Below are 21,560 nucleotides of genomic sequence, written 5' to 3'. Positions count from 1 at the left end.
AACCAGAACTTGGCACCACATTTGTAACTCTTCTTTTTTTAAAGTCTCTGTGGTACAGTACATGAAGGTAAATTTTAAAAATTCTCCTCCGATATTTAAACTGCTGTAACTAAAGCATTTTTCATCTGAGTTCTCAGAAGTTTTCTATCCAATTGCAAAAGAGAACCTCCATATCCAATTTCCTACTGAGAGGACAAACACAATATAATATAAAATTCTCAATTAAATGAAGTAATTCTCTGGGCGGAAATATAACACAGCAATGGAGTAATGAACATTCAGGGAGAAATTCAGTAGATGAAATGCTGCCAGAGGGTTTCTCTTGCCTGTCGGAAGACTGTTAGTGTGAGTCAGTGTATGGGTGATCCATTGTAGCCGTAAGTGGGCTGGAATGTCCTAGCAGGTCAAAGTTAGCAGCTGCAGCAAGTCATCAAGAGAAAGGAGGAAGTGAGAAAGTCCCACTTTCATGAGTAAACATGCATAGGCTGGCCCTGTTTAAAATGAATCAATGCAAGTCTGATGTTCCGATCAGATTGAACAGTTGCTTTGTTGGCTTTCCTCCTGGTTAAACAGGCACAAAATTGGGCTCAGCAGCGGAGGATGAACTTACAAGGGGTTTGCTCTGATAATTCAAAGTTTAGAATTTCTAAGCACATGTCTTATTAAATATAGATATGCTACTGAACAAACTGGTAGATAACTGCGGCTAAAAGATCTGTGTGTACCTTGAGGAAGTGAGGCGAGAGAGAGGGCCAAGTTACAAGTGACGAATGACACTTGAACAGCAAGTGAACAGATTCACGTGTATTCCTCCCTGTTCACTTGCCCTCCACTCGTGATTGAGTGGAGGGCAAGTGGAGGGCAAGTGAACAGGGAGGAATATATGTGAGTCTGTTCACTTGCTGTTCAAGTGTCATTCGTCACTTGTAGCTTGGCCCAGAGAGAGAGAGAGAGAGAGAGAGAGAGAGAGAGAGAGAGAGAGAGAGAGAGAGAGAGAGAGAGAGAGAGTAAAAAGTGTTATCAAGTCACAGCTAACTTAAGATGACCCCATAGGGTTTTCGAAGTTATGTGTATGTGTGGAAGTTAACATCCAATGTCTACTCTACTCATTCTAGAATGCATTTGCCTCAGGCCAAATTGTTTTTTTTTTAAATCTTAGAATATACTACCATAACCTGAATAAAGCAGTATTTATAGAGTGCACCTAACAGCAACAACAAATCTTGACACCCTCCTGCAGTCCAACAGCACTTACTGTCATCGATTTTCCGCTTGTTGTCACTACTGGGTACAGCAATCCCCAGAAGACCATTGATGGAGTAGGTGGAGCCCAGAGAATCAGACTGAGGGGACTCTGGTGGGGTCACAGTGGAGCTGGGGACTAAGACACAGTGGGAGGAAATTAGGTGAGTATCAGGACATTCCAGAGACTATCATCTCTCCCAGAGCAGGGATTACAGAGCTGAGTAACAGTATGGGAGAATAGAGCTGGCAGCAAAAGCCTAACTGGACCCCGACATGGAGAACTCGGTGGTCACATTTTCCTAGAGTTTTTCAAAGCAAAATAGCCGCCACATAGGTCCCAAATTTATGTTAGAGAAAAGAGGGAGGGGTTCTCTGTTCTCCCATGCAGTTTCACTGGGTGAAAATGACCCCAAGGCTGAGATTCCTCTGGAAAGGAAAAAAGATGCGTAAAAAGATGTTGCCTCTCTTTTTTTCTTCCAGAGCTAATATAGGCACTAGAGGGTCAATTTTGATTACTGAGGCCAAGCTACAAGTGACGAATGACACAGGTTGGACACTTGTCAGCGTCCCTCAGGTTTTGATGGGAAATGTAGGCATCCTAGTCTTGCAGCTTGGCTCTCTGACTGCTGTCAAATGGACTTTTCGACTGTCACTTGTCCAACATTCCGCCAAGCTGCCTACATTTCCCATCAAAACCTGAGGGAAGCTGACAAGTGTCCAACCTGTGTCATTCGTCTCTTGTAGTTTGGCCCTAAAACCATGGGGAAGAGGTGAAGGTTAAACCATCTCTGACCCATCCACATGGGGCTCTGCATAGGTACTATTTCATATTCAAAAGTGCTGGAGAGATCCATTTATGGATCTCCCAGTGTCACATCTAGTTTGACCATGTACTTACCTGTGTTTAGAAAAAGAACAGTATACAAAGTGAGGCCAATGACTCCATGAAACTTATGGCCCAGTGAATTCCTGACTCAAGCTGACAAATTTGCTCCACTAGTCCTCAAAATAAGAACAGTGGAGGTTATTTCCCTATTTATATCCACATTTCTCTATGAAACAATGGAGGAATAGCCCCATTGCCAGACACCATGGTTGCCAATTTCTGGAAAGCCCAGACTGTTGGATCCAGTGCCAGGAAAGGACACTTTGCAAACTGTCAGAGGCATTACTTCCTCCAACATGCTGACTTGGAAGAAAACTCACTGGTGACTGTCCGAAGCATTAATTCCGTGTTCCCAGCAGTAATTCAGCTAAGAGATGCAGCTGGTCCCCTTTGAACTTATGAGTGATAACCTGGGACAGAGTGGAGACAGGCCAGGGAGCACCTTCACCCACAGTTCACACAAAAGGCACTTACTGAGGTTATGACCTGGGCTCAGGGTTTTTGACACCACACAGTTGTCCAATGGGAGATTGAATGGCTGTTGCACTTTTGTGCGAATGATCCTGGAAAGAGAAAGGGAGAGGCAAGTCGTTGTGTGTGGTGCAAAGAGCATCGGCCTTGCATCTGCTTGCAGCACTGCTACAATACTAACACTGAAACCTGGAACCATCCTTGAGTAGTTTGGAAGAACTTGCTATGTGTAACGTCCCTGAGAATGTCACCTCTCACCTGTTGATGGAGCTAACACTGGGAACAGTGTCGTTGTCACAGACACCCTCTGCCAAGAGGCGGTCCCGGATTTCCCAAGCAAACATGGTAGGATTCTGCCGTTTGTAGTCTCCAATCTTCTCCACCACCTTGGGTGTTGCCACCTTAGGCTTGGAGCCCCCAATCACACCTGGCCGTATACTGCCAGTCTCGTAGTACCTACTCCAATAGAGAAAGCAATAGGATTACCACACCAGTAAGAAGAAAAACCGTGGGCATTACTTCGTGGTTATTAACATTCTTGTTGCCTGAGGGCCAGTTAACAGTGCAGAATAGAGGCTAAAGTACAAATTAGGATCTGGGAGACTCAAGTTTCAATCTTGAGACCTTGGCTTGAATCCTAGCACTCCTCTGGCAGATTGCTAGGTGACCTTGGGACAGTCATTCAGCCTCACCTACATCACAGAGTTGTTTCGCTGATGTTGTAAGCTGAACAAAACTAGCTCATGTTGATTAGAACTACTAGCCGTTCATCAGATGCTCCAATCTCACCCTGTTCCCTCCTCCAACCAGACCAGCTCAACATGTATCTAAGTGATCTGATCTACAATTCGCATTTTACAAAGTCTTGCTCATCTTACTGTTCTTAAAAACAAATTGAGGTAGGCTGAAATAAAATGTCTGTAGCACTTGAAAAACAGCTAATTTGGGGGGTGAGGGAAGCTACTAGGAAGGGGCTTCGTTTTCAAAGAAGATTCTGTTAACTGGCAGCCCTGGGAGGTCTACCTGATTAACACGGGGTCCCGGGTGGTTGCTTTGAATACCATATAGCTCAGCCTCACAAACTGTTTTATTATCATTGCTCTGTGTTTGCAGCCCAGTGGGCAAGGCCAGCCTATGAAGAATGTGCCTCTGTAGCAAATAGGAAATAGAACTCTGGGGGGCGGGGGGTACTAAGAGCTGACTTGCCCATCTTCACGCACAATTTTTCCAAAGGGCTGGAACAATCCAGTACACAGATAGTGGTCAGGCTCTTTCATACAACTAGGACTGAGATGATGGAATTGTACTCAGATGGCATGAAGTCGCTGACTGGGGAAGCGAATAGGGAACGAGAAATAAATGTACTTCCCCAAAGATTCTCTGGAAGAGTACACAGTAGCATTTTTAGATGTACGCTGAAAGCAAAACAACTGAATGTGGGGGGAAAAACATAGAAAGATAAGAAAACAAAGAAATGTTTCACCTCCCTATGATTAAAATTGAACCCCAGTAAAGCTGTTTTTTGCTGGCTTTCAGTCAGCCTCCCCTGATCAATAGCATCTGCTCAGCACCCAGAACAATTCCTTAATTCAGGAAAGAGGCACATTACTCCTTGTCTGTGTGAGCTCTGCAAGACGGCAGGTTAGATTCTCAGAGGAGAAATAAATGGCTGTTTGCAACTCCCGCTTGGCTCTAAGTTGCCACCTTCATGCTTACCTGCCAAGGATTTTGCTGACGCAGCCGTGACTGACCCGCAGCTGTCGAGAGATGTCGCAGGGCCTCACGCCCTGGTGTGCCAAGTCCACAATTCGTTGCCGTACCACCTCTGGCAGGGGTCGGCCGTTCACAAAGGCCCCGCCCAGCTGGTTCAATCCTCCGTGTCCTGCTAAGAGACAAACCCAGTCCCAAGCGGGCAAGAGGAGACCTGATTTCATTTAGGAACTGCATGATGCATTTGCGAAGCAAAACACAGCTCTGCTAACACAAAGTATGGAACTTAATTGCTGTGATATTATATATAAAAAATTGTGTGTGAGAGAGAGAGTAGGATGTAGGATGTGTATAGGAAGAAAAGTGTTGAAAATACCAGAGGCAGGTATGGAGGAGGCAAGGTAAGGGAGGAGGGGGCAGGAGTAACAAAATATAGCAGCAATCTAGTTTACTCTTTTTTAAAAAATTAAATACTTAGTTATTTATGTAGAAATGGTGATGCCACCACTTGTGTGAGGTGGCTTACAAAACAGTACTACAAAATGAAACCTCCTTTAGAACTGAATATACAGGGTTGGATCGTAGTCACCTGTCAGCTGGTAAAAGGAAGAGGGACCCCTGTCAACCAACAAAAAGTCTGTGCCCAGTATCATGGGATCTGCATGGACAAAAAAACCCTGAAGGATAGGAGCTGCACTGAAGAAGGGAATGGGCCTGATCAAACTGAAAAGCTGATAGTAGCCAAACCAGTAGCACGTGTTAACCCAAACCCATTCTGTTTGGCTGTATAATACTGCCTTTATTTGTTAAAAATGAGTGCAGGAGTTCTTCAAATGCCTCTACAGAAGCTGGCATGTGTTGGCACATGGTGACCTTTCAAAGCATGATGCTACAAGTGTCTGACTATTCGCACGTGTCATTAATATATAACAGAACCGAAAAACAGAGAAATGTCGAGCGCTGGCATAACATAATGGCTAAGACACTGAGCTGTGAATCAGGAAAACTTTCATCCAAATCTTGCATCTGCCATGAATATGTCAAATGGCCTTAGGCAATCAGTTCTCTCTCAGCCTCAATCTCCCCATCTGCAAGGGATAAGAAATGGTACAGGCCTATCACTTCTGGTTTGGCCTTATACATGTCGAAGTCGATGGGAACAGAAGGGTGTAATTCTGCTTTGGATTGCACTGTAAAAGTGCAATGTAAATGTGAAGTATAATAACTAAACAAGATTTATGTCCCAGAGGTATGAAACAATACGGGATATTGCTTAGTCTGCAAAACAAATATCTTTGGAAATGACATACAGAAAATACGTATTTCTAAATTTTGCTATCCTGTCAACAGGGCTGAGCTTCATCCCACCCTGAATATGTCTTTGACTTCTGCCCCTTCTTTTCTCTTTCTCTCCCAACTTCTCTGCTGCATTTACCTTTATCGTTGTATACATTTTCTCCCACCCTATTTATGAACTGAAAGAGCTTGTTCTTTCCATCATTTTTATGTATCTTGAATTTAAAAGTGTAACAGCATAACCATTTGTGTTTTAGTAAGTCCCAGTCTGTTCAAGACTGACTAGTTGATGTTCTCAACCAGTTGCCATGCTAATATTCCAACTTGTTTGCTGTATGCAGGATTGCCAAGCTCCAGGTGGGGCCTGAGTTCTTCCAGAATTTACACATGATCTCCACACTACAGGCATCTGTTTCCCTGGAGAAAATGGCAGCAAATCCCTGATGAGCTCCCTCCCTCAGATTCCAACCTCTACAGGTTCTGCCCCCAAATCTACAGGATTTTCCCATCCCAGATTTGGCAACTTTATGTAGTGGTTAGGGTTTGACTACAATTTGGGAGACTCAGGTTTGAATCCCCACTCTGCCATGGAAGCTCACTAAGTGACTAGTCACACATTCTCAGCCTAACCTACCTCACAGAGCTGTTGTGATAAATGGAGGACAGGAGAGAATGTAAACTGCTTTCAGCCCCATATGAAGAAAGGCATGGTATAAATGAAGTTAAATACATAATGAATAGCTGAAGAGGGCATCAGATAAAAGGTGGATTGGTTAGTGGGTAGGAAGGACAGAGGGAAGCAGTCAAAGATGAGGATATGGGGGCTGCCAGGAGGAATGAAAGAATAGTAGGGAGAAGGATACATGGGGAAATGAGGTGTCTCCTGCAAGTCTTTGTGGCTTCTTTACCATGCAACTGGGCCTGGCCCAGCAGTCAGCACTGCAGAATAGAGATGGGCACGAACCGAAATATGAACCAAAATTAAGCACGAACCAGGCTGGTTCGTGGTTCGCGAACCGCGGTTCATCAGATCCCATTTCTGACGAACCGCCATGAACTTTAGGGTAGTTCATTTTTTGGTTAGTGACTGCAGACAGCCTGGTGCCAATCAATCAGTTTCCTAGGCAACAGGGGATGGACTTCCTGCAGACCTTCTGCTGACCCCAAAGTGACCTTCTGCTGGCCTGGAAGTGACCTTCAGCTGACCTGGAAGTGATGATTTTCTGACCTGGATGTGCTGTTTTCACGAACCAAACGAACCGGTTCGAGAACCAGGGGCAGGTTCCTAGTTCGTGAAATTTGACGAACTACAAACCGTATGGTTCGTTTCCCCCCCCGGTTCGTGCCCATCTCTACTGCAGAATTGGACCAGATTTCCAAGACTGTCAGGGGAGAGAGGAAAGGAGAACTGAAGATGGTGAGGGAGACAGATAAAGTTGGTTTGCTGGTGGGTGGGAAGCTGGAAAAGGGGAGAGGCTTTCAGGGAAAGAGTTTTCAGGGAAAGAGGAAATATTGAAGGAGGGGTAAATGAGATGCCCCCCACAAGTCCTTGCAGGTCCTCCGCTGTCATATTTTTTCTTGTGTCTGCTTGCTGTATTATGCCACTACTGGAAATTTTCTGTATGAAAAGTTGCTCTCTTAGAAAAATTATCCCACCTACTTTCCTGCAACTTCTTCCCTCCTAGCTACCTCCCATACTCCCTCCCTGCCAGCAGTTTGCTACATTCTTAAAATAAAAAAGCACAGCGTTTTCACTATAACTTAGAGATACAAAGTAGCTCTGCGTTCCTTATAGCTGCCTGATGTGGAGTTCATTAATGAGAAAGGCAGGCAAACTGTCCAGATGTGGATGAATTTGTGCATATGTATTTCTTGCACTCTCATGAGAATTGTAGTTTCTTCCTTCTCTTGTGTCCACCAAAGTCTTATTGTTAAAACTTTGTTCCACTAACAAAAGAGGTGGGTGCCTGGTTTGTGTTTTGGCCCACAATGTCCATGACAGGGTATGTCTTTAACCGGTAAAGCCAGATGGACTGTTCAGATTAGAATATTTCATGCATGCACACACGACCTCATGGGAGATATACTTATTTTGGCAGGAAAGGGTATCATTTCCTAGGCCACTACATGATTGTCATTTTAAATCATGACAAAGAACTGTCATGGCTTCCTTCACATGCTCTTGTCCCTGCAGCACAGTGTTTCCCAACCTTTTTTCCACGGAGGAGCTCGTAAATTAATATTTCAAATTCCAAGGAACCTCTACCTATAAAAACATTTACAGACTAGAAAAATTTGAGATACATAAAAGTCAGCTTATGTCACCTTAGTAATGGCAGTATTTCAAGGGATATCTGGAATATTTCCCAATATTTCAATTTTTTAATTTATTTATACTGTGATTTCTCATGAACCCCCTGATGATGTCCTGTAGAACCCTGGCTGGGAAACACTGCTATAGCATATGAAACCCTTTCTGCAGTAATGCCAAAAAATAGCTGCAGTGCTGGTGCAAGCTGCTCAACATGGCATTCTGTTCAAACTTTGAACAAGAACAAAGCACTTTGGAGAGAAGCTCAACAAACAACTTAATCACAGAAAGTTCAAATATCCTCAGCTTCTTTTTAAAGTTTTCAGCATTTTTTTAACCTATCAAGACATAACGCAACTCCATGTAGTACTGTCTGAACCCCACTCTTGTGATCTGATAGGCCCTCAACATCAGGACTTGTCTTGTCTGGACATCCAGACATCAGTGCAGGATTCCCAGTGCTACACCTGGCTCAGATGAAAAAATCCCTGAGAGACTTCACCAATCGTTTCCTGGTGTTGCCAAGCACAGGGGACAACACAGACCCCTATAGTAAAGATGTCTTGGGGCAGAAGAGCAATTGTCAAGGAAGACCTTCTGGGATGAGCAAGTCGAATAGTAGCAGATTCTCCACTGCTTCCCAGACCTGAAGGATTCCACAACTGATTCCATCAAAGGGTGCTGATATCTCCAAGAGAATCAATGAGGAAGGCTGCCAGCACTGCATCATTAAAGTCTGAAAGTGTAGGAGAAAATGGTTTGCCTGGCAGGCCACACTACATGGCCAATCTCAAGAAGTGCACAGACTGCATAGATGCCAGCCATGACTTGAGCTCCCAAATACTCCTGTCCCACAGAATAGGGAGAGAGAACCACCCAATATATTTCCTCCTCCCATATTACTAGTAATTTTCAATTTCAGTTTCTCATTGCCCCATCCTGGAAGTTCATGTGAGCAAACAATAACATTAAAAATTTTCCTAAGTTAAACACTAACCAAGTCTACCCTCGCCCACACAAGTCATTAATTCTAGTCTCCTAGTCCTGTAATCAGTGCCAATCTTAACAACTCACTCAAATTAAAACATCAAACTGAACCACTCTTTGTTTCTATATTCTGCCCATGGGTTGCTCTGGTTTTGTGCCTAAATTGGAGTGGGCATCCAAATGACCATGCTCCCTAACTGTCTGTGTTTCCCCCCACTTTGCTGCCATTTTTCTCAAACCTGGTTTTGTACAATCTTTTGGGAATAACTGCAGCCAAAGTACCTTGGGGAAACTGGGCAAATGTGAGCCTATATGTGGGATACAGGGTTGGATGCATAGCCTTTTGGGTTCTCTTAAGCCCAATGACTAGCTTTCTAGGTGGATGTAATAATGGCTTATGGTTTAGTTATGGGTCAACAGCATGACAGTTATATGCTCAGCTCATGGTATTAAAGCTGTTGGGAGAATTATGCCCATCCTCTTTCTCCCAGCCCCTTAGTTTAGTTTTGGGGCTACATGCGTATCAGGTGCTTTGTTGTGCCTGAGGTTAGGAGAGCAATGAAATGCAGACTACCTCCACTGACATGTTTATTTCATTTTCTTCATCTGATAATACTCAGATGCTTTTGCATTTGATGACTATTGGGTTTTTGTGACCAAAGGTAGGACCAAAGAATCCCAACTTCAGCTGAAAAACTGCACCCAATCCAGAACCCGGTGGATTTTCTCCCAGGGAACTGGTTATTTAAACATTACTACAGCAGTTGTAGGAGATGCTTTCCCACAGGCTCATTCCTCATACTGGTGTAACATTCAAACAGCAACAATAGAGAGGCAAATCTCAAAGAGCTAGGAGGAAAAAACTTCTATTTTTTTATTTGATGATACACTCCAAACTGTGGCTGAAAATTTGAAACACTTGAGAGTATTATATAATATACCACAGAAAGACTAAAATGTAATTCAAAAGATACATCAAACCCTGTGCTGTAAAACTGAAAGCATACACTAAGCCATTTGTCAACCTCTGAAAAAGACTAAGGTCAATTGATTTGCAATTCTGTCTCTCTTTTTCATTGGAGTCAGGCGAGGCTGCAGGGGTCCTGAAATGGTTGATGCCTGGAGGAAATAATGGGCTGGAAGACAACCAAGAAACTGAAACACAGTCCAGGCAGGACTGTCCTGATCTATGCATGCAAACAAATGAGGCAGAAATTAGGTGGTAAAGTGCTGAAGACTAGCATGAATTCCACCATTTCATACTGCCAGTTGATGGATTACATTGTTCAAAATCCCACATTAATAATACACTTCAGTAGTAATCCCCACTCTGAACTGGAAGCTTGCTGGATGACCTTGCGCCAGTCACATATTCTCATCCTAACCCACCTCTCAGTGTTATTGTGATGATAAAAAGGAGTAGAGAAAAACAATGTAAGCTGATTTGTTTCTCCATTGGGGAGAAATGTGGCTTATAAATAAAGTAAATAAACATACAAGCTCTACCTGTGCTGATACACCTTCTAGTAACATTGCCTTTAAAGATAGTTCAGAAGCTTCAATTATTTCAAAATGAAGATGCTGTTAAGGTCTGATTACAGGCAAAATATTTTAACCAGAGTTAAAGAACTCTGTGGGTTGCCTGTTCCTGGACTTGATGCAAAATGGTCTAGGACCAAGATACCTCAGCAAACACCTGCTTCCCATATCAGCCTTCACCACAGTGTCTGCTTCATGTACCCCCATTTGCCAAGAAAGACAAGCATTTTGATTGTGGAAGATCACCTTTGGAATGCCTTGTGCCTGGTGCCAAATTTGTCAACATTTAAACTTCATAATCCCCCTCCCCAATCAAGGGCTCAAAGCAGCTGACATCATATTTCCCTTTGCCAGTTAGGTTAGGCTGAGCGTGTGTGATTGACCCAAGATTGCCCACCAAGCTTACATATCAGAGTGGAGATTCGAACTTGGGTCTGCTAACTCTTAGGCTAACACTCTAGCCACTACACCAAACTGGTTGTTGATAGTAGTCCAAAATGTTTATCTAGGCATTTTAACTGTGCCTTGCTGGATTTTACCTAGTTCTGTTTCAGTTTTATTATTGTTTTAATAGCTACTGTAGCTTTATGCCAAGTTTTAAAGGTATCTGTTGCTTTTAATGGTTTTTTTGCTGTTGGATTTTTATCCTGAGATTTCTATTTGCTCTGTTTGCTATTTTATGTTGGAAACTATCATAGAGGAATTTTGTGGATGGTTGTGGCATTTAAACATTTTAAATGAAATATAAACAAGATGGTTCCGCTTTTGACTGAATTCTTAAGATGCTTTCTTTAGCGTAAATATTATGAAGCATGGGCTCTCAAGACTGAAGTTATGGACCAACATTTTGGGGAAATTATAGACGTTTCCTGTACAACTTCTCCTTGGAAGTGTTCGCTCAAAAAGGAAAAATCCAGAGCAGTCGTCATGTTTATCTGCAGCAGCCACAGACTAGTTTAAAGATTGACAAGTTTATTGCAGCCAAAGCTTTCATGAGACCAAAGCCCACTTTGTAAGAAGCGTGAAATGTTACCACCAGTTGACAGAAATCTAAATACACAGAGTGGGTCCAGGAAGGAAAAAAGTGGAGGTATGTCAGGTGATATAATCATAAAACTGAGATGGAAAGTCCAGAAATCGAAGCCATCATTTTGCAGAGCACAGAAAGGGGGGAAAAGTCAGGTCCAAAGAGAAAATGATCCCACCAGAGTGACCACTCTCAACAAGTAATAATCTGGAAAAAGGAAGCATGGCCTACTTCAAAACGATGCAGGGAGTTTCTGTGGTAAAGTAGCTACTCCAAAAGTCCCTATTGAGCCCAAGTTTAATAGCACCAAATCTAGATGTGCTCCAACTCAGCAGCCTAAGGCTTTGGGACCCTTTTTTGCTGAGGTATAACAACTTTCAAGGTTGTAAGTGAATGGCCAGAGACATTTCTCATCTCTTTATTTAGCAGGCAGAAAGTACCAGTAAGTATATAAAAAAGGTGTCAATGTCTCTGTATATGTAAAACTTAAAAACTTGGGGTGTGTGTGCTTTTAAACTCGTTTCCACACAATGAGAAGTAATTGAAGGGCTTTGTGCTCCTCTTTTCAAGAACAAATGGAAGTAAAAATTAGGAAGTCTTTTGATACTTGAGAGTTCTGTCTGTTTATCCTATTCATTACATAATAAAAACAGAGCTGGCACGCCTATTATGCTTATCATCTTGTAATAATAGATGAATGAAATAGTGTAGCTTTTAAAAACTTGTTTTGTGACACATGCTTTTTTCTGCTGAAGTCCGAATGGGCATTGTTTTACAAAGTTGGTTTTTTTAAAAGGTTTAGTATCTTGCACATAATCAGAATTTTAAAATTTTATGCTGTTTGACAAGACTTTTTGCACTGCTCTTCGGTCTGTTGCTGAGGAAGGGTATGTAATACTTTAGCCTGTGGCTCACCTGTACCCAGGTATTACAACAATTTAAAGAACATTAACAAATGGGATGATAGCATGGCTCACTGGCAGAGCATCTGCTTTGTATGCAGAATATCCCAGGCTTAATTCCTGGCATCTCCAATTAAAAGGATCTGGTGATGTGAAAGATTTCTGCTCGGGACCCTGAAGAGCTGCTGCTGGTCAGTAGGGAACGCTGACCTTGATAGACACCAGCAGTCCGATTCAGTATAAGGAAGCTTCATGAGTTCAAACATACAGAACCTTTTTTGAACTTTGCCTCCCTCTTTTTGCTCTGAAAACTGGTGCTGCTCTCTTTCTCATGTCCGCAACTAAGCACGTGGGACTAATTGCATGGGCCCTCGCCACCCAAATCCTTGCCTAGTGTTATGATTGGGTGGTAAGGATTCATACAACTGGCCTCACCAATTTAGTGGCCTCCCAGCAGATTTTATTTATTTATTTATTTATTTTATTTTATGACATTTATAGTCCACCTTTCTCACTGAGACTCAAGGCTGATTACATAATGTGAGATTAGTAAATCAACATCAAGGATATTTCAATAAAGAATGCCACAAGGTAAATAAATGCACATTTACAAAGACATAACAGTAGCAAAAATCCAATACAGAGTTGAAGAAATGCTGAGACAGAGCATAAACAATTCTAGGACTGGCATTAGACAACACAGAACTACCCAGTAGGGTCAGTGCTGAGGTCAGGAAGGCTCCCACTGTCTTGGATTTCTGCAAATTATGCAAAACTGAATTATTCAAGGGGGCTTTCTACAAAGGTAATAGGGGTGTACTGTACAAGATGGTTTAGAAAGCTACTTGGGTAAAGAGCTAGGGACTATGGTCTATACTACTATGTATAGCTCATGCTACCCTAGTATGTAATTTTTGCATCATTTAACACATCATGGTAATACTTTTGCTTCAGTTGTATTTTAAGATTTCTAGTTGACTCCAGATTTCTAAAGTACATGTCCTATTGCACTGTTTATTGGATGTCCCATCTTGCGGATTGTACTGACTTATTCGGTGTAACCTGCCTTGAGTCCCAATGAGCAATGCACCCCAGCCACATTTCCCCAAGACTCTCACCAGTCCTTTTTATTAGACTATCCAGTTCACATATTTTTGTTTCAGACTAACAGCAGAACCACAAGTGACAAAAGGCACAGATTGGACACTTGCCAGCTTCCCTCAAGTTTTGATGGGAAATGTAGGCATCCTGGTCTCGCAGCTTCGCTCTCTGACTGCTGTCCAATGGACTTTTCAACTGTCACTTGTCCAACATTCCGCCAAGCTGCCTACATTTCCCATCAAAACTTGAGGGAAGCTGACAAGTGTCCAATCTGTGCTTTTTGTCACTTGTGGTTCTGCTCTAAGAAAGGGTAAGCTGGGAGAAAGGAGTTTCTGTGTTTTGCCAAGAGCAAACTAAAAATCACATTTCTCTGGAGAAATGCACTGAAGTTGAGAACTAGGAAAACGGAATATCCCACCCCACTCCCCCAACTCCACAACAGAGAGTTATCTGGAGGGAAGTTATCTGGATTCTGCTGCAACAAATGATGAACATCTGGACCTTAAGCACACAAAAGAAAGTATCATCTGGAAAGGCCTGAAATGGCAGTGGCCCAACGGGGCAAAGATGTCCCATTCTCAGTCAAACTCAAGTGTTGTATGGAGGTACCCTTCGTTTCTTCACAAGGCTGCTGGGGAACCTGGTATAGCACAACACTAAAATGCTGCCTGTCAGGGGATCTGAGAAGTGGAAAGAGGGCAGTCAGGAGTTAATGTGATTTGGAGGATGGGAAAGGGGAAGTTGATACCATTAATAGAGAAAGGGGGAGGGAGAGACCTTTTAGGAAGACAAAAAGAAAATCAGGATAGAGCAATAGAGAGGCAAATCTAATATCAACTAGGGAAAAATAAATGGAGATTAGGGTGAACAAATTAGCTTTAATGGGTTCAGCACTAATACAAGAATAACAGCAGAATTGAGAATGCCTCTGAGGGGAGACAGAATATGAGGCCAGAGCAATCATGCAAGCAATAACAATTATGTAGGAAAGAGAGAGAGAGAAAGAGAGAGAGAGACAGAAAGAGACATGGAAATATCAAGAAATTATTACAATTGTTTTGTGACTGTTTCAATTTTTAAAAGTAATTTTTCAACATGTTCTCATTGTTTCCCTGTTTTGAATATTCAGACTTGAAGTGCTTATCAAAGTCTGCCTAGTACCTTCCATCTTATCTGGGGAATTCTGCCTGCCTGACATCACTTTAAAGTATTCATATCAGTTGTGTGTGTGTAAAACACACAAACAGAGAAAGAGAGAATGCACAATGCAGTCTTAAATCAAAATGTGAAGCCTATTACCATTCTGAAAAGTAAAAAGATTTGTCTGTGTACTGACCTTGTTCCATGCCACCTGTGAAACTCTCTACCCCAAGGGTCCCCAACCTTGTTGAACTTGTGAGCACTTTTAGAATTTTGAGAACAGGTAGGTGATACCACAACAAAATGGCTGCCATCGGAGAGGCAAAACCAATCCCAAAATGGCTGCCATGGAGACTGGGTCCTATCAGAAAACATTGAGAGATTCCACAAAACATTAGGAGGTTCTAAGCCAAGAATCCTTCTCTGGTGGAGGCAACTATTTCAAAATGGGTGCTTCCTGAAGACACAAAGTTGATGCTTCTTGGGCTTTTCCCCTACCAGTGTGCTAGGGGAAATCCAGGATCAGTGGCATACTTTGGAAAAAAGATGCTTCAGAAAAAAATCATTAGGAAACAGACTGGCCAATTGCTACGGGACCCACAGGTACCACACTGGCTGGTCTACTTCAGTGTTACCCTAAAACCAAAATACAGCTAAGGAAAGAATCGAAGATGAACCACAATTACACAGCTGGGCCATTACTGAAATAAATTTGAAAGAACCAGGACGTTGTGCAAAATTCGCGCGAGAAAACGCGATATTTCGCATTTTCCCCGCAACATGGCACGATGTTCCGGAGGCAGGTAAGCCGTCTGGAAACGGCCCAGTATTGACTATAAAGAACCAGTATTGACTGTAAAGATTGCTGAACGTTTTCTACCAGTATAGCAGAACTCTATTTGGGTACAAGAACAAGAATCGGGTCCAGTTGCACTTTAAAGAACAACTAGATTTCCAGGGGACCTGAATCTTGCTCTTCTACTACTGACCAACACGGCTACCCACCTGCAACTATTTACATACAGTTACAAAACAGGTGAGAAGGCTGTCTTTTTTACTGGACCGGCTTCTGTTAGCGTAAGACTGTGCAAGCTTTTAAATCATAAAGGGCAGACATGGAGACTAAAAATCAATGTAGTAAAGATCACTTAACACAGGCTAGTTATATTGTTACACTTTAAAGTCATTCATATCGCTGTCAGGTCAGGATAGTTAAAAGAATGGTGCCCCCTCCCCCTCCAATGCATACCTATTTGAGGTGCAGATTCTATTCCACATTAAAGATTGTAAGAGGTGGGAGTTATTCTAGGTGAATTAATTTTTAGTCAACATGTACGATCACTTGTATGGGCTTGGCATAGTGACCCATGTCTGACAAAGGATTTATATAGTGTGGGAGATGCAGAGAAAGATGTCAGGCACTCAAGATTGGAATGCGGGGAGCAAAGAACTGGAATAATCCTGATCTGCCAAAGCACACATCAGGGGCACTGCAGCAGCACAGAGAGCCATAGCCGGGAAATGGCAAGTGGATCGGTGATCCGTGTCTTTCCTGTACCCAAAGCAGAAGACGTGACATAAGGGGGGGGGGGGGAGGAAGTACTCTGCCTGGCTAGACCCCAGCCCAGTTCCTGATCCTTCTGCCTGGATTCCTGATTGATTGTGCCTCTAACGAAGTGCGGTGTGACTCATGAAAGATTATGGTACCTAAATGCTGTTAGGCTTTAAGGGGCCATTGGACTCCTGTTTTCTTCTAGACTGCTTTGCCTTCCCCCAAGGGACCATGGGAGTTGTGTATGGGGAAAGCTCCTCTCATCATGACAACTCCTTACTCACTCCCCATTCTTGAACCCCATCATGAGGGGTGCCCCTCCTAGGCCCCAAGCAGCCTCCTCGGAATCTATGGCCAGAGCTCAGATCACCTTTGTTCAGGGAAAATCTTGCCGCCTCTTGGCCCCCCCATCGCCGTTTTTAATGCTTTTAATGAACATTAAAAGGGCTTGTTAGTGACAAACCTTCGAAAGCTCATACCCTGGAAATCTAATTTGTCTCTTACGGTGCGACTGGACCCTAATCTTGCTCTTCAAAAGTTCAGCAACACTTTTTCCGGCGTTCCCACATGGAGGACAGGGCAGGAGAATGGCTAACAGTGCTATCCTAAACAGAGTTACTCCAGTCTAAGCCCATTGATTTCAGCGGGGTTAGACTATAGTAATTCTGTTTAGGATTGCATTGTCAAATTTCGCCGAGCAAAAAAATTGTCCCTCACAATCCTGCGCCGGGCTCCTGTCTGCAGCCCGGAACGTCGTTTTTCCCAGCTGCCACCCTGCTTAACAGCCAAGTCCTGGGATTGCTAGAGAAGCTCATTCACGGGCTTTCCCTGAAAACTAGTGCTGCTTGCCATGAACAGCCGCAGGCGGTTGCAAGCCGGCAGGCCGCTCTAGCAAAAGCCTGCGGGAGATGGAGCAAAGCCTCGAATTGCAGCCCCCCCCCCCCCAGCAGCCGTCCTCCTCTCCAAACTCCCTCTCCTTCCCCCGAAATGTGGTTGCCCGTGGGGCTTACGCCCGAACCAATGCGCCTCTGATTACAGTGCTGGCTTGCTGAAGAGCAAATGAATCAAACCCGTCCATAGCAAGCTGTTTTTAAATCCGATGTAGGACACCCGTGTTGGGCTCCTGCGAAGGTGCCTTCTAGGTTGCCGGCCTAACCGGAGAGGCAGAAATGCGACGGACACGGGCCGGACTCGCGGTCTCCCTCCACAGGTGGCGGCTGGAATTGTGCGCCTAGATCGGCACACGCCGCCCACAGAACAAAACCAAGCAATGAAACCAGTAAGGCTAGACTCGGCCCTGGGGGTTTGGCAGGGCAAAGGGGGGAGCTACACAATCGGAGCCTTCCTTGCACAAAACGCTCCACGCGTTCGCTTGGTACAAAATGAAAAAGGACTGCTTGCATGGAGCGGGCCGATATAACTGACGGGCGGAATTGGAAGATGCGATTCTTCGACGATTAAGGAGGCTTTTGGGGTGCACCCTGCAGTTCTCCGGGACTTTCCATATTTTAGATGGGAAGAGTACTTGGGGGAAATGTCCAACTTCGTTACTGCCTACTGCATTTAAAGGGGGGGGGGCGGGTTAGCAAGATCTCGAAGTCAAGAAGAGTTTTATTTCTCTTTTCTCTAATGCTTTGGGTTGTGATACATTTGCTTGTGAGTAGGCCCCACTTAACAAAGTGGTTTTCGCTTCCAACTTAGTATGGACAGAGGGAACTTAAAACGGGCACAACGAAAATCACACGCTTTCTGAGACAGGACCATCAATCAAATCTGGACATCCTGGAACTGCCCAAATCACTTCCAATCTGCCTTGTGAAATTGACCTGTCGGAAATACGATTCCCCCCCCCCAATCACCTCATATAGTTAAAAACAAACTACATTGCATAAAGGAGGGGGTCATCAGCACTATTCTGCTTTTTAATAATGGATTAATTTTTGGTACTCTTTTAAACTAAAATTCAAAGAAAAACAGATGCTCAATCGGCAGCGACCAAAATATAAAGTACCCAGTCGTGAGCGACTCAGACGGCTATCCTACCAGTTCCCACCGTGCTAAGTAGTAGTAGTAGTAGTAGTAGTAGTAGTAGTAGTAGTAGTAGTAGTAGTAGTAGTAGTAATAATCTGGATTTTATTGATGTAATGAAATTGTTTTTATTAATGTAATGTAATGAAATTGTAACATCTGGAATGCACATATAATACTCGACATTCTCTATAACGACAATACTGTCACATATAGGGACAAGCCAACGGGAACAATACCCGTTCCCCTCCTCACCCCCTTTTTGTGTTTTCATTTTTACCATCTGAATTCTGAGAACTGACAAGAAAATGCGATGATTACAGAAGAGATTTACTAATGGAGATCTCAGGGATCCCCATCCCACCGCTAAACGGAGCTGGATTTCATATTTCCTCGTAATTAAACCGGTATATTGATTTTGGTCTCACTTTGTTGACCAAGGATCAATAGACCTGACCCTCGACTGGCTCTTTGCCTTCATCTTTTCATCCGTTACCCAGCGCTGGCTGGTCAGATACATTCGAGGATCCTCTAGAAACACACACACACCCTCTGGAAAGGCAGGCACCGCCGCCCCCGCCGGTCAGGAATATTCGGCGAAGTTGCAGTCAGGGATTCCAGCAGGAACCCCCGGCCTTCCCCCGGGCTTCAGACCCAACGAGCTACTGCCTCGGCCAGAGGCACATTTTCCCCGACAGGCGGCTGCCTCACTTGACCTGAGAGCGGTGTGGCAGGGGTTGGGCTGGATGAGGGCTGGGCCCCCTTCTGGCCCCTCAGAATGTGCTTGGAGAGGTTGGCGAGGCTCCGCAGCTTGGCCCTAGAAGGAGCTGCTGCCATGCCGGGACAGGCGGCTTGGGTGGGCCAAGGCTTTCTCGCCATTGGGCTCAGGCCGGCCGCTACAGCACTCCGAGCCAGGAGCCCTAACCTGGACCCGAGGCCTCGACGGCCGCGGTTCAGGAAGAGGCACCGCTCCGCCGGCGGCCCCCTGCCTGAAAGCCCTGCTTTCGTGCCCTCGGGGCGCCGAGCAGTCGCCTGAAGCTGGTCGCTTGGCGTCCCGTCTGGCCGAGGCCCGTGTTTGCCACGTTGGCCGGCCTCCCTCTGCAACTTCGTCAACGGGGGCGGCTCAGGGCCCTCCCCGGGCCAGAGGTAGGCAGGAGGGCGCGTCGAAGGGCCTTTGGCCTCCAAGGGCGCGGCGTCCAGCCCCGTGCAAAGAGGAGCACGTCTCTCCAGGCCCGGCCCGAGCTGCCAAGAAGGCAGCTTAGTCGCCGACCCCTTGCGGCCGGTGGCTGCGAGGGCGTTCCTCCTCCTGCCCCTTCTGTACGGCGGGACCCCCCGGAGCGCTTTCCCTCCCCTGACACCCCCGGGCAGCCGGAGAGAGCTTACCTGAGCGGATGGAGTTATGGGGCATGGCTCTCTCGGCTGGGGGACGGGACGGTGGGTTCGTTTGCCGAACGCAGGAACCCCCTTAGGCCGACGGGCTTCTCTTCTCGGGTTGGGGGAACTCCAAGGCCCCCAACTTGTGCTGCTGGGGAAGAAAGAGTCGCATGACCAGGAGGCGGCGGCGGGGGGGTCGAAATCCAGACCCACAAAGGCCAGCAGCTGGAAGACACCTGCTGAGATGTGGGGCGGAACTGGGAAGGGACGGGGAGGGCATGCTTGCGCCCCAGACCCCCGTCCATCAACACCGGGTTGGGAAAAAGTAGCCAGCAACCTGCGTCTCCCCCCTCCCCCTTTGTCCTGCCCAGGTGCAGCCCCGGGGCCTTGGGGCGCTCTTTACCTGATCGGCGCTCCCCGCCGTCCCTGCCAGATTGTCCTGGGGAAGACGACGAAGGCGATCCCGAATTGCCTTGGATGGCTTAGGAAGTTTTGTCCCCAGCGAGAGAGGCATTTCAAGCGGGTTTTATCCCATGCCTTCCCCTCTAAGCGCTGCCTGGTAAAGCTAAGAGGCACTGGATTGGCTGCCTGGGGTTTTGGAGGGGGAGGGAAAGCAGGGGGGTCATGGCTGAGTGCCTTTAAGAGTTAAAAAGAATTGCTCAGGAGCTGCTGTTTCATAAACCAGGCAGGCAAGCGGGAAGGCCCATCCAGGGAAGTCCTTATTCATCCGGACTGGTGACTGCAGTTCTGGCAACCTTGCTGGGTTCCAGACTACTGGTTGAAGGCCAGGGGTAGGGAAGCCTGGGGCCTGCTGCATCGGATAGGTATACCCAGAGGAGCCTCTGCACCTGAGGGCCTGATCCATATAAGACCAAACTGGAAAATTCCCGTTTGGAGCAGGTGTTCCAGTCTATAAAATGGCCTGCACATATCAGAGGCCAGCATGAGCAACTCTCCCCATGCATTTGTGTGGGTGTACTCATACGAGTTTGTATTGTTGCCTTCGCATGATGTTTGTCTTTTCTGTATCGTTAGATTTACATAGGCTGCTTCAGTTTCCCTGTGAGAGAGTTCTTGTGCGAGTGTCTAGCCATCACATACAGTCACACATATAGCAATGGGACCAAAAGATGCTTCCCACGAGGAGGGAAAAGGCAGCTCTTTAATACCTTCTTAGAAAATGCTGGCTGAACTTGGGAATGGTTGTAGGGACACTGAACAGGGAGACAGCTGAGCTGAAAAATGTTTCTGTACATGAAAAGCTTCATTCCAAAACTCAGAAGAGCACACAACGTTAACTTCATCATGTCATCCACTATTTATTAGATTTTGTATTCCATCTTTCCTCCAAGGAACCTGGGGTGTCTTATAGGATTCTCCCCTCCTTCATTTTGTTTTCACAACAACCTTGTGAAGTCAGTGACTAGATGAAGATCAACCAGTGAACTTCATGGCAGTGTGGGGATTTGAATTTTGGTGCCAGACATTATTATCGTTTCTCCATATAGTACATTGTACTTAAGAGAAGCAAAAAAGACAAAAGATCCCTGCCCTGAGGAGTTTACAATCTAATGTGCGACAGAGAAGGAGAGATGTAAGAGTAGCAATGTAGTGGAGGAAAGAGGAATAGGAGAGGCTGTATATTTAATTTAAAAATCAAGGCAGATCACAGTGAAAAGTCCTAGGGAATATATAGTAATACACGTTTGGAGTCTTCCCACGTAAATCTGCTCAGTCTGTTTTCTGCTTTTAAAGAGTGCTCAAGTGGTAGAAAATGTGGCTAGGAATTTGAATGGCTTCTACATGGAATACATATATTTGATTTGAAAACAGTTCCTCTATCTTCCAGTTGGTCTCTGGGTCTATTTCAGAATATGGTTTCTGATCTTTAAAGCCCTCAGTGACAAGGGCTGCTTTCTCCACTATGGAGAGCTCGTTTGGTGTAGTGGTTAAGAGCAGCAGGACTCTAATCTGGAGAGCTGGGTTTGATT

At 45.0% G+C, this 21,560-nt stretch overlaps 1 protein-coding gene across 6 annotated transcripts in view; it reads right to left on the bottom strand.

Annotated features, from left to right (window-relative positions):
- Window positions 1–19,698, bottom strand: part of PAX8 (paired box 8) — a 41,518-nt gene extending 21,820 nt beyond the window's left edge. For 2 of the 6 annotated variants that reach the window (XM_054997958.1, XM_054997960.1), the window contains exons 1-4: window positions 4,319–4,619; window positions 2,861–3,061; window positions 2,606–2,694; window positions 1,256–1,381 (exon numbers count right to left, since the gene is read on the bottom strand). In XM_054997958.1, coding sequence (XP_054853933.1) covers window positions 1,256–1,381; window positions 2,606–2,694; window positions 2,861–3,061; window positions 4,319–4,536 — 634 coding nt within the window. In that variant the 5' untranslated portion in view covers window positions 4,537–4,619. Of the gene's footprint in view, window positions 1–1,255; window positions 1,382–2,605; window positions 2,695–2,860; window positions 3,062–4,318; window positions 4,620–19,578 lie in introns of those variants that run through there. The other 4 variants (XM_054997959.1, XM_054997963.1, XM_054997961.1 and 1 more) reach the window with 3 other exon arrangements.
- Window positions 19,699–21,560: the final 1,862 nt, after the last annotated feature.

Source organism: Eublepharis macularius, chromosome 14, assembly GCF_028583425.1.
Source record: "Eublepharis macularius isolate TG4126 chromosome 14, MPM_Emac_v1.0, whole genome shotgun sequence".
In the NCBI taxonomy this organism is placed as follows: Eukaryota; Metazoa; Chordata; class Lepidosauria; order Squamata; family Eublepharidae; genus Eublepharis; species Eublepharis macularius.
Note: the sequence above shows the minus strand (reverse complement) of the source record. Positions and strands in the feature narration are given on the sequence as shown.